Source organism: Kwoniella shivajii, chromosome 3 (assembly GCF_035658355.1).
Source record: "Kwoniella shivajii chromosome 3, complete sequence".
In the NCBI taxonomy this organism is placed as follows: Eukaryota; Fungi; Basidiomycota; class Tremellomycetes; order Tremellales; family Cryptococcaceae; genus Kwoniella; species Kwoniella shivajii.
This window is the reverse complement of record NC_085910.1, coordinates 1,714,703-1,727,578: the sequence shown is the minus strand read 5'-3', so window position 1 is coordinate 1,727,578 and position 12,876 is coordinate 1,714,703. Positions and strand designations below refer to the sequence as shown.

Genomic DNA, 12,876 nt, shown 5'->3' with positions numbered 1-12,876 from the left:
ACCACACATGATTGTCCACTTTTGGTACATCCTGAACATTTATACTTCCTCCCAATTAACTTACTGGTTCTTTCCATGAAATAGCAAGTTCTACCATAAGTCTTACATTCATCACAGTTAGTGATTGCTGGTACGCCATGTTTAAGGATGAAGTTGACATTGATCGTTCATTGTTTTTTCCGTAGTTGAGCTGTCATTAGGGAGAGTGTTGAGATAAAAGCACTTCATGATGCTCCGTACCAAATTCCGTAGCAGTAGTAGTAGTAGTACTGGTGGTAGCAGTAGTAGTAGTTTATACTCTGATGATTAGAGGATCATCTTCCTCGTTGACTTTTATTATATCATATGCAACCTTTATAGGTGAATCCCATAAGATCTTACTGAAACCAAAGTCAGATCGTACGAGTTTATTATCGGACAGTTTCGCTCTGTCTGAGAATGAGTTGTGGGGTCTCCACATTCCGTATGAATCTTGCCCATGCGTCTGTCTCTTGTCGGATTGAACCGAGAAGTGATAGGGGGGATGATATGTCTGTGGAATGACAACAACCAGTCTGACTTCACATCATCGTCTTGGCATTGTGGAAGGTACTCTGACTACTTCCAGGATTCAATACTTGGAACCGAGTCCCCGTCAAATCGACTGAACCAAACACGATGTCTTCCCAACCGTTATTACCTCAAGAACGACTGCTTTCGTCCTCCAACCCTAAAAGGAGGATGATCTTAACGACTATCCTAGTTCCGTTATTGTTGATAGCTGGAATAGTGTTCGTCTCTATCAAGGGTGATGGGAAACCTAAAGATAACCTTGGTTTGGCCAAATACTACCTTCAAAGGTAAGTTTAATCACGCGCTCTTTCGAACTCGAACTATGATTTGTCATTCAGAGGAAGAATGGGGATCTGACGAAATCTGTAATCAACTGTCCCAGCTCTCCAGTCATTGATGGACATATCGACTTGCCTGAATTCGCCAGAGCTTTTTATGGAAATGATATCACTAAATTCGATTTAAATAAACCTACTGTAAGTTCATATCTATTAAATATAGGTTGATCTGTCTCTCGCTAACTCGGCACACACACTATCGTTCTTTTTTTGGTGTATCGCAGAAGGGTCACGTTGATATTCCAAGAATCAGAAAAGGTTCTTTAGGAGCTTTCTTTTGGTCGATGTATGGTTTATCCCTTTTCATCTTATAGGATCCTATAAACGAGAAATCCATGGCTGATTTGAATGTTGTATAGTTTCGTGGAATGCAGAGATGACAATGGAATAGACTTTTTGAATCCCACTTTCCAAGTCAGGGGTGAGTTTTAGATTAAGGCTCTTTTTCATTCCTTTACACATATAACTACAACGGATATAGAATGAAGGAATTTTATCAAACCTCACTGACCATGTATACATGTATGCGCAACATAGATACTCTCGAACAGATTGACGTTTCATTCAATTTAATTGAAAAATACTCTGATACATTCGCTTTCGCATCTACTTCTGATCAAGTTGAAATGGTCATCAAACAAGGTAAAGTAGCTAGTATGTTTGGTCTCGAAGGGTGAGCTTTCCCGTTTTACATTCCCTTTCCAAGGTAAAATGGCTTATCGCATGTTGATACTATATATAGAGGTCATATGTTAGGCAACTCTCTTGCTGGTAAGTCAAAGTCTTTCCCTTAAGTTGTTAATCTTGAGAACATCCAATAACGATGTGACATATCTGTCAGTCCTTCGGATGTACCATAAATTAGGTGTGAGGTATATGACCCTCACACATAGTTGTAATAACGCTTTTGCCGATTCTGCTGGTATCTTTGAAAGTGTAGAAGAAAGATGGGGTGGTCTTTCGTAAGTAACCTCCACTCCCCATCATACTCGATGAAGCAAGTGGCTAGATTCTCATTCCTTCCTATTGTGTTTACGTCGCCATTGCTTTTTGCTGACCAGCTACTCCTGTATAATAGTAAATTCGGTCGAGTTCTCATACCTGAGATGAACCGATTGGGTGTCATCGTCGACCTAAGTCATGTTTCCGACAAAACTGCTCTACAAGCACTGTATGTTGACAACCGCTCTACAGGATTCCAATCTTCAACTCAGCTCAAGCTGATATCGTTGTATTCTCGTACTCTAGCTCAATCACAAGAGCGCCCATTATGCTTTCTCATTCAGCAGCGAGACACTTCAACAACATGTCTCGCAATGTACCTGATGATATCTTGGCCAAGATCGGAAGGGGTAAACATCAGGTTGACGGAGTAGTCATGGTCAAGTGAGTCATCTTTTACGTGCTGGTTTCTCGATATAGCACTATACAACGACCTTTTTGCATTCTACTGCTGTGCACCTTTATCATTGGTCTTTCTTCCAAAATGACCATTTTAGCTGACGTTTTACGAACTCATGATTAGCTTTTTCCCAGTATTCGCTTCTGCCAATCCTGATGAAGTAGATGTCGCCTACATTGCCGATGAAATCGAATATATCGTCGGAAAGACCAGTAAACATCAGTGAGTGGACTTGCTTGCTGTTAGGGATTGTGAATCCGGAATTTCAGCTAATACCTCAATTCGTGATCAGCGTTGGAATCGGATCAGATTTCGATGGGATTGAAAGCACACCCAAAGGATTAGAAGATGTCTCTAAATACCCTCACTTGGTATGTTATCTGAATACCTCTGCGCCCAATTAGTTTCATACAGGATTTTGCTTGCTAATGGCAAATCGCATATGGTTATCACAGTTCGCTGAACTCCTTAAGAGAGGATGGACAGAACACGATTTATCACTTCTTGCGGGAGGAAATTTCTTGAGAGTATTCAAAGGTGTAGAAGATGTCTCAAAGAAATTGCAAAGTGATGGTTGGACTCCAAGTCAAGAGATTTATGATAAGAGGATAGATTTGAAACCTATCGAATGGGAATTGTAGTCAGTTCAAGAGGGGAAATGCTCATAGGTGAAGTCAACGTGCATCTCCCAGATAATTTTGAGGTCTGGAAGAAAGCACCTTTATGACTGTATGGACTCATCTAAACTCATGCAACATAACCTCGTACTATCCAGACCTCTCTTATCAACAAATGACGTGAAGCTGACTACTCGTAGCTTCTGCGCTTGAGCCGAGATGACGCCACGTGGGATGCGGCTTCAGTCTCCTAGCTTAATGCTATGAGTACTCTACGGCCCGGAGCGGAACAGGATTGTGATATGATCTTTGTTTCGGGCCGATGACCGAAAATCCAGGGAAGAAGAGATTATATTATTGGTGACGTCTGTAACAATACTCGTAATGAGTGAATGAGTAAAATTGGTATTCAGAGGGGGTTTACGGTGGAAAAAGGAGTCATGAAGGAGTATGGCAAGTCTGTTATGACGGTGATTGGCAGAGTAGGAATGAAGGAATCGGGGGTTGTCAATGAAAATACCAATTCAAACAGGTTCAGTAGAAATACACTTATGCAGTAAAGCAGGTGGATAATATTAATATCAAAGAAATTAATCCCCCGTATACAGTCCGATCCAGAGGAAAATAAATTACAAAAATACTTTTACTTTGGAAAGTTTCCTTTTTGATTCTTTATTCCATCTTCAAATTGAATATCAATTTATACATTTAGTTCAGCCTCTTATAAATATAGATCTTATACAAAATGACTATCACTCACGCTACCGGTGAGTCCTCTCATCTCGTCATAGTAGTTGGAACAACATCGGTATCAGAATATGATATCTGAGGTTGTCCTGGTTATCTCCCTTGACTAGTCTGGTTATTATACCTCTCTACACCAAAAGAGTACCCGATAGATCGTATCAGAATTATAATTGTAAAATACTGACCGAAACCCCTTTCATATGATAGGTTACGCCATCAAAGATGCCAAAGATTACCTTGTAGGTCGTTATCGTTTTTACGTAGACAGGAACGTGGAACTAATCTGGACTGTTTTTATTGCTTGTCGTAGAACTTTGAGCTTACCAAATACGAACTTGAACCTCTCGAAGATGATCGAGTTACAGGTAAGTGACATTACCGAACGCATATTATCCCTATATATCGGGTGTTATATACATGATAGCGACCTCCGTTAAACATACCCTGACATTGCTTTTGCTTTTGTACATTATCAGTCAACGTAGAATGCTGTGGTGTTTGTGGATCTGTAAGTTTGTTTCTTGTCATTCTTGTTATTTGACGTGCGTTGCCGGGTTGCTGGGCAAAGAGGACCAAGTTCTGGGAGGGTTTAAATGCGCAAGTAATACAGTAATACTGACTCATGCCTGTTTACTATTTGCCAGGATCACCACACCATCTCCGGTGGTTGGGGACCATGGGAAACCAAATTCGTCGTTACAGGACACGAGGTCATTGGTAAAGTAGTCGAAGTAGGATCAAAAGTCACAGAATTCAAAGTCGGTCAAAGAGTCGGTGTAGGTGCTCAAGTCGGTTGTTGTGGAAAATGTAAATCATGTAAAGGAACCAATGAGAACTATTGTGTTCAACCCGTTCATGGTTACAACACCAAATGTGAGTATTTTCCCCATCGTCTCTAGTCATTACGTTTCTCCATCCCCTCCTTCACCAACATGCGGAGAGAAGATAAGCTGATACCAACTTTGATAAATAGGGTACGACAACGCTGAACACCAAGGTGGTTATTCTACCCATGTCAGAGCTCAAGAACGATTCGTTTTCCCTATTCCTGAGAAACTCGCTTCCACCGATGCCGCTTCCATGTAAGTTAGCACAATGATGACCGAGCTATTCAGATTGGCGAAAGTTGACGTGTATCCGCTGTAATAGGCTCTGTGCTGGTATCACCACCTTCTCACCTCTTGTCAGAAACGGTGCTGGTCCCGGTAAGAAAGTCGGTGTTGTAGGTCTTGGTGGACTGTGAGTCAATCTGTCTTTCAGTGAAACACTTGGTCCAAATAGTTTTTTGGCTAACGTCGTATATCACTTTGCAGTGGTCACTACGCCGTTCTTTTCGGTACTGCTCTTGGAGCTGAAGTGACCGTATTCTCCCGATCTGACGCCAAGAAAGAAGATGCGCTCAAAATGGGAGCTAAAAGATTCATCGCCACAACTGAAGGATTTGAAAAAGATTTACAGTTTGAATTTGATTTAATCATCGTCACTGCATCTTCATCCAAGTTACCTATCAATGAGTTATTGACCACATTAGATGTTGAGAAGAAATTGGTTTTCGTAGGAATGCCAGAAGATGGATTATCAAATATCACTTCTCAAGCTTTATCAGGTAACGCAGCCGCTTTAGCTTCTTCTCATTTAGGTAACAAACAAGAAGTTTTGCAAATGTTGAAATTGGCTGAAGAGAAACAAGTTAAACCTTGGGTAAACGTTCTACAAATGAAAGATGCTGCTAAAGCTATTCAAGCCGTAGAGGATAACACTGTCAGATACAGATCTGTCCTCATTCAAGATATTGAAGCTTAATCAATTTCCGTGAAATAGATCGAAGAAGAATAGCAATGAGAAAATCAGGCAGTATATATCTTTGTAGATAGGAGTCGATGCATCGGGTAATACAATTCCTTATGTGCATTCATTCATTCTCGGATCTCAGAATAAGCCAGCAGAGGTTAATTTGGCATCTCTATAAGTGATAAGTGATCGGATGAGGGGCAAACATGATATCTTTATCTAGCGGTTTGTTTTCGTGTACGATTTCCACAGATTGCCTCGCATCAACCATTCACCGTATCACCAGTCGAGCACGTACAGTATGATGTTTGGATGGACCAGATCTGTAAATAAGGAGATGTGAATGCGATTACATGCTTATGATACATGTTGTATCTTGACTATAACTACGTATATGTATGTGATCTCACCATCCGTCACGATACCCATTCGATGCTATCGTTACCTTGCTGCACGACACTGATCGTATAATTATTCGCTATTCGCCCTGTTTTTCGTCTTAGCCAACTTTGGATTTGCATTGCGTCATCGAACGTATCAATTATTCCCTATCATCTTACTTTGCACTTCCACTGCCACCACCACTGACAGCTCTCCATGCATCTGCTTTTTCTCTATTACCACTTTTTTCAGCTGCGTCTATCGTAGCCTGTCTTCTCAATTCAAGTGTACGTCGTTTATTGAAATAATCGATCTGTGATTGTGCGAGAGGATGATAAGGAATGTCAGTCAGAATCCACGTCACTCCAGAGCCATTCTACCGAGAGTCCTTGATCTGTAACAAGGTGTATACAAGGTGCTCTCCATTGTCGAATGTATGTATGTTACTCAACAAGTAAAAAAGGGATCCTGATTACATACCCAAGATTTACCACAATCTCTTTCATATAATTCTCTCTCACCTCCACAGACTCTTGATACTTCTTTCCCATTTGAATCTTTTATTATTTCATCTCCAGCTTGTAACACTTTGTTTTTTTCCAGACAACCGAAATATAAATCACGAGATTGCCAACATGCGTTTCTCTCTTCTCTTGTCGGTGCAGGTTTTTCGATTCCTTCTATCCCATTCGGCGATGATGATGATGATGCAGAGGAAGATGAGGAGGATGATGATGAGGATGATCCAAAGCCGAATACCATTTTGAGGGATCTTGATTCAGTTGATTATGGTGCGCTGAATTGGTAAATATCATATAAGATCTTCTTCATCATTAGAATAATAATAAATTACTTTTCTTGACCACGGTCAACGATCGAACATCTCTGGAAAGAAGAGGAAGAACGGAATCAAATCCTTCCGGCATAGGTGTATCTGATGACATCACGACTTTCTCCCATTTCAAGAGATTTCGGCCCGGTGATCGACTATTGCATCAGTATATATTTTATTATTAGTCGTCAGAGAACAGACATTGACATCTGCCATTTACAGACGACGGACGAGTACCCCTCAATGTGAGATGTCTCTCAGTCCACCTCAGACATCCACTCCCTTGGATGACTCAAGAGGAAGAGGGGATGTGAATGATACCAAACCATCTTCAACACTTTTACTTCTTCCTCCTTCACCGACTAGTTCAAATTCATCTTTGACATCCGATGAAACGTCTTTTGACCATCTAGCCTTAGCTCTGAATTCGACTTCGGACAGTAGAGTCAAGGTTACTGGTACTCGTGATCACTATGATGGTGATAACCTGTCAAATGCACCTATACTGGGTTTAAGGGATTTAGTTAAAATGCGTAAAGCTGAAAAAATAAAATCGAATTTACCGATATCACCTCCTCCTACGGCTACTATAATAGAGGATCGAACTGTTCATGTACAAGATCAAAATCCACCTGGATATCCTGGTACTATTACTGGTACAAATACGTTGAAGCGAAATGAGGTATTCGCTAAACAAGTTGTGATTAGAGGTTGGAAGATTGTGGGTGGGAATGATTGGAAAGATGTTGGTAAATTAGGTGCTTATGTAGGTGCGTACACTATCGTATCATATCCAACGTATCTGGATCTGCTTCTGATTCCTGTTTGAATGGAAAGGGAAAGCTGATATAGTTATACAATGAACAGTATACGACATCGATATCGGTTTAATGAATGTAAATATGAAACATCTCCCCGGATGGTGTTTAACCGACATCTTGAGCCCGAGCAGGAAAAGCAAGTGGGTCTATTGCTGACTTAGAGACTCTCAATTTCTTTTCGAAGGGAGGAAACATTAATATACTAAGACGATATACGGATTTTGTCAATCTTCGAAATGAACTAAAAATCACATATCCAGTATGTCACTTCTATTCCATCACGCATCTTGAAAATGCCCTTAGCTACTCGTTCTCAAGTCTATATGGCTGATGAACCACTTCTTATCGTGGATCAAGTCTCTCAAGGATGCTATACCACAGTTACCAGGTAAAGCGCATTTTGGTGAGTTTCCAAAATACTGCCACGATCTTTCACCTTTACCCAGAGCCGAATAGACGTACATCCACTTGTATTTGTCGTCATGTAATATCACAGAGTGGGGACACTGACAGCCGTTGCTCTGCCCTGCTCCCCCTTCGATGTTATTCCACATCCCCTCTCTCCCTCTCTCCCTCCCTCCCTCTCTCCCTCTCTTCGTGTGTCTCCAAAACATCAACAGCCAGATTTTCACGTGCATTTCTGGAACAACGTCAACCGCGATTACAAAGATTCCTACGAGCAGTGGTGCTGCATCCTGAGATGGGAAGAGGAGGTGACAACTCCATAGTGGGTGATTGGGTGATGGGAAATAGTGAGTTGTTTTGTACTCTTGTTTTGCCTGATTATAGGAGTGGTAAAGCAGTCAAGGTGCTAGTAATAATGAGCTCACGATATTTCTCGTGCAGGCCGATAACAATTTGTACTTCAAGAATGCGATATATATGTAGTGAACATCTAAAAAAGTCTTTGAGAAGGATCATTCGTAGGACGAAGGGTGTCTCATCTTTAATCAATTTTTGTACTGCGTATGGTCACCCGGGCACCGCTACCGTGAAGGATTCCAATAATTTCTCCTAGTTGTAAGAGCTCTTGATAGTAATAATCTTGTACGAAGTATTGTGGAAGAAGATGTCATGTGAATTGATGTGATGAGTTGTGAGCGCGGTGGTAAACAAATGATGCATTCCGATGGCCTTTGTCCGTGCAAATGTAGCAGGCGTTCTTCTTGCTTTGTGCACAAATATCAAGGTGCTTTGTTCGCTGGCACTAGGAACTGAGGAAAGGAACCATAGATTGTCAGGCTGGCTGCGATACATCTTTTCAGCATTTGTACCATGTCACTAACCAGACTTTTCCACCCTTCATGAGGCCCAAAAAGTCCACGATGTATGTATGGTAAGAGCTATGCGATCAATCAAAGAAAAACATGATGACATTGGGGAAGAAGAGGGTCCAATAAATCGTGCACGAATACACCCAAATTCGCTGTTGACACCTCACATGAAATTGTTTGTTTATTGTTTGTCATTATCTTGGCAATCGCTAGCAGTACTCAGCATTCTGAGCTTGGTTCTCGCTCCTGGGTGTCTGTTTTTGGCTTGTCCAGCTGACGCCATCCCACCGTAACTTTAATCTTAACAACTGTAAATCCTATTTGTCTCAGCAGAACCTTTCGCTTCAATCCGCAAGATAGCTTCCAGCGGAGTGGAAAGTGTATCCGAGAATCAAATAATGGCTCATGGCCATTACAATAAAAACATGATCGTAATCACAAGCTTAGCATAGCTTAAATGCGCCACTTGAAATCAGGACAATCTTCCGAGGGGCGCCGAGAAGATTCCCATCCGATGTTACATGGGTAAAAGTTCAGCTCATGCAAACGCCACGGAATTCAACGGACATCAGAAACGAACAAAACAACGTAAAAATGAAGAAAGAATGATTCCCACACACACTTTAAAATAATAAAAAACACATGATAAGGGTTGGGAGCGCAGCGTTATGGTTTACGTTACTACACAAGTAACGACATATACCACTAAAATCGATAAAGTCTGGAAGAAAAGAAGGATACGTAGTATTCGTTCCTTTATCTTGAGCTCACGTAAACAAACTAATACCATATCCCACATGTCTTCTTTTACGGTATTACTTTGAAACATGTCTATAAATTAGCTTACTAATGTTGAAGTTTCCATTGGGATAAGGATATGCGTCTATTACATTTTGACTTTTGACTTTAAAACCGTTTGTGAAATCCTTCTTTAATATACACACTGCTCCGAAGCGGTGGACAAGCTTTTGAGGCATGTGGACGAGGAATGGCGTCGGAGGAGGATGTTTATGAAGTCAACAATCGATGCCACCGCTCGTATCTCACACAAAGCTACGGGCCGGAAGGTTTGATCCTGATGCCTAGTAGCATCTTTACTGACAAGACCAGCCTTGCAACGTCAGAGGCGGATAACAATCGTGATATATCTGAACTCGTAGGGACAAAAAATATGCTGAGAAAGCAAACAATACCACTGATTCCTGCAACAACCAGTCCCACACCTTAAATAGAAGTTCTATTTCAAACGCTAAACTTACTAATTGTCCTTACAAAGGGGACAACAGCCCAGACGGGGATACCGAAGTGTGATCCGGAGAATATGGGGAAATGCATCCGACCGAAGGCCTGAGGAGAAGACCGAGCGAATACACAGCCGTACATTGTGGTAGATTCTTTATTAACACGTCCTGCCCTCATCCATTATAGCTTCCAAAGAGCCAGACGAGAAGGACTGCCCAACGTCTATCATTGGGAACATCGAAGCGAATGGAACATGTAAACATCTACGTGTTATTTCGTGTTGCACTGAGGTGTATGTTTACGTTACATTGCGGTTGTGAACATCTGTTTCATTAAGATAAGAAAGTTTCTCGTAAACAGTTCTCATGATACCAGTTAGTTTCAGTCTTTAGCCACCTGATCATATGAGGCTCTCGTAAGTCTCGTGGGAATGCTTTATTCTAAGCGATTGACAGGGAATATTCCGGGACCCCAAGGTTGTCTTCTTCTCCTTGATTAAGCTTATGAGATGGCGTTGTACAGTCAGCATGACCACGAGCCGTAGGATGAGACATTGATGACGAACAGTAAAAAAAGGAGACGATTGCTCCGAAGCACTAACCACTGGGCAGAAGAACAATAAACTTTTGATGATCTACGAGCTTGTCCTGTCTGTTCTCATATGATTTCTTCCTGTTGTTTCTCGGAGGGTTAGGTAGGCCGTGTCCGGCTTCTCCGCTTAGACCTGATATTCCTCTATTGTCATCGATTGTCTCAAAGGATAGGAGCAATCGGATCGAATGATGTGAGTGGCTTAAATCTCTTCTGTTGAGGTCCATGACCGCTGATCGAGACCTGTAGAACTATCGCTAAGGTCTTCAGGAAGTCGGTGTTGTCTCTGGAATGGTCCTGATGTTCTGTTGAGACAAAACAAAGCCTAGATTGACACGTAGAGCTGACTTTTGAATCTGATTAAACTTGAGAGGAACGAGGGTTCAGACACATTGGATGTAATGTTTGACGAGGCTGGACAGCTATAAGCTCGACGACGATAAGGAAGAAAACGGGGATGGCGAGAAGGGTAGGTATCCCTGATAAGAAAACAACACCTGAAATAAGTTGCAGGTCAAAGAGGACAATCCAAAAAAGGTATAAAGAGGCCCATTTCAGAGACTGAATAACTGAAATTTCTTCACAACAATTCATTCTTTCATTCATTCAGTTCATAGTCAATAGTCAGTAGTATCTCCCTCTCGTTCTCTCTACCTTTTCTCTCAGTAGAAATTCTCAGTATATATCCTCGATTTTCACATTAACTAACTTCAACGATCTTTCTACTTGTATCTCTTTGATAATTTTCACTTATTACAATGAAATTCTCATCCACAGCAGCTTTTGTAACTCTCGCCTCTTTGGCCTCCCAAGTCTTCGCTAAAGAAGCTACTCGATCAGTCGGCTTCACTCCCAACAATGGTCTTTACCGACTCGAAGCTCGACAAGATGTCGGCATCTCTATCTGTCAAACTATCCCTATCAGTGTACCTCTCGATGTCGTCCTTTGTACCGACCCTGATGGAAACAACGTAGACGTCGTCCCTGGACTCGACTTGACTGATCTCACTTGTGCCGTTACCGGTGGCACTATCGACGTCGACCTCTCCGATGGGTGAGTACCAGTCAGAAGCACAATAAGTCTGAATCGCTGCTAACTCCTGTATTGTTCCCCTTAGATTATGTCTTTGTCTCGTTGGTGGTGTTCTCACTGATGATTCCCTTGTCCAACTTCAAGCTCTTATTGGCACTGGTGGTTCCAACATCGAATTATTGCTCGATACCGTTGGCGGTCTTACCGGATTCACCGTTGACAGTCTTTTGGACTTCCTCGTTGGCGATGCCACAGGTCTCGTGAGTTGTCTTTGTCGATGTGCCACTTGATGTATGCCGAGTTATCGCTGAATACGATTTACTCTCTCAAATAGTTGCAAGTTAGTAACACCGATTGTGTCTATCCCGAAGGTGCCGTCCCCAACTCATGTGACGCTTGTACCTTTGGTGAGTCATTTACACATGATCATATTCCAGTGAAGATCATCGCTGATGCTTTTTGTACGATATAGATTGTCCCGAGGGTGAACAAGTCTGCGGTAACACCTGTATCGCTGAAGGAGACGCTTGTCAATCCAACGCGCCTGTCGCCAAGAGAAATCTTCTCAACGAGAAAACATCTAAATTCCTTTGTGCCCAAGGTCAAACCGCATGTGCTCTTCCTTCATCTCGATTCTTCAAATACGGTGGATACGAATGTACCGACACCCTCAATGACGTTGAATCATGTGGTGGATGTACATTCGCTTTCCCAGGTCAAGCTCAAGGACAAGATTGTACCGCTCTTCCTTACGCCATTGATGTCGCTTGTAACTCTGGTGCTTGCGCCGTCCAAGCTTGTCAAGAAGGTTACGAACCCAACTTTGATGAAACTTCTTGTGTCGCCCTTGGTTCCAGCTTGGGATTCAACGTAGAAGGACGATCTCTGGTCGACCTCGATCTCGAACCCGTCACCGAACTCGTCGGTCTTGACATCAATGACATCGACGTCAAGCTCGCTGGTGAAGACCTCGTCACCGTTGAGTAATCTACCAGTCCAGAAATCTTAGTCTAGCCGAGGATGACTCATACAGTCAAGGCCGAGAAGCATGGAATCGCGGGATACGGTAGAGGATGACTATCGAAAGAGGTCAAGGTGTTCGGAGAAGGACAACAGGATACGATATGGACAATCTGATTCAATAGCATCTATACACGATGTTTCATATTTCTTTTTATACGATAATTTGTTTACGGATTATCAGGGACTTTAGGACAATACTACTGTATCAATATTTTATATAATACACATGGAC

At 42.0% G+C, this 12,876-nt stretch overlaps 5 protein-coding genes across 5 annotated transcripts; 4 read left to right on the top strand and 1 right to left on the bottom strand.

Annotated features, from left to right (window-relative positions):
• Nucleotides 1–657: 657 nt before the first annotated feature.
• Nucleotides 658–2,933, top strand: IL334_002827 (uncharacterized protein; the record flags this gene model as incomplete). Its single annotated transcript, XM_062934565.1, has 12 exons — nt 658–839; nt 935–1,028; nt 1,115–1,176; nt 1,250–1,311; nt 1,428–1,563; nt 1,633–1,661; nt 1,732–1,852; nt 1,969–2,061; nt 2,139–2,276; nt 2,416–2,514; nt 2,585–2,663; nt 2,748–2,933. 12 exons carry the CDS (start codon nt 658–660, stop codon nt 2,931–2,933), a joined length of 1,281 nt encoding a protein of 426 aa, XP_062790616.1.
• Nucleotides 2,934–3,654: 721 nt separating this feature from the next.
• On the top strand, nt 3,655–5,459 carry IL334_002826 (uncharacterized protein; the record flags this gene model as incomplete). The annotated part of the gene is made up of 8 exons (XM_062934564.1): nt 3,655–3,676; nt 3,864–3,895; nt 3,967–4,021; nt 4,133–4,164; nt 4,301–4,529; nt 4,630–4,738; nt 4,806–4,895; nt 4,970–5,459. 8 exons carry the CDS (start codon nt 3,655–3,657, stop codon nt 5,457–5,459), a joined length of 1,059 nt encoding a protein of 352 aa, XP_062790615.1.
• A 544-nt stretch (nt 5,460–6,003) lies between these two features.
• IL334_002825 (uncharacterized protein) lies at nt 6,004–6,590 on the bottom strand (the record flags this gene model as incomplete). Its single annotated transcript, XM_062934563.1, has 2 exons — nt 6,004–6,141; nt 6,309–6,590. 2 exons carry the CDS (start codon nt 6,588–6,590, stop codon nt 6,004–6,006), a joined length of 420 nt encoding a protein of 139 aa, XP_062790614.1.
• A 320-nt stretch (nt 6,591–6,910) lies between these two features.
• Nucleotides 6,911–8,335, top strand: IL334_002824 (uncharacterized protein; the record flags this gene model as incomplete). Its single annotated transcript, XM_062934562.1, has 6 exons — nt 6,911–7,430; nt 7,528–7,556; nt 7,666–7,740; nt 7,839–7,884; nt 8,102–8,233; nt 8,328–8,335. The coding sequence occupies 6 exons, from the start codon at nt 6,911–6,913 to the stop codon at nt 8,333–8,335; spliced, it is 810 nt and encodes a 269-aa protein (XP_062790613.1).
• A 3,011-nt stretch (nt 8,336–11,346) lies between these two features.
• IL334_002823 (uncharacterized protein) lies at nt 11,347–12,608 on the top strand (the record flags this gene model as incomplete). Its single annotated transcript, XM_062934561.1, has 4 exons — nt 11,347–11,642; nt 11,707–11,881; nt 11,956–12,028; nt 12,094–12,608. The coding sequence occupies 4 exons, from the start codon at nt 11,347–11,349 to the stop codon at nt 12,606–12,608; spliced, it is 1,059 nt and encodes a 352-aa protein (XP_062790612.1).
• Between the last annotated feature and the right edge of the window lie 268 nt (nt 12,609–12,876).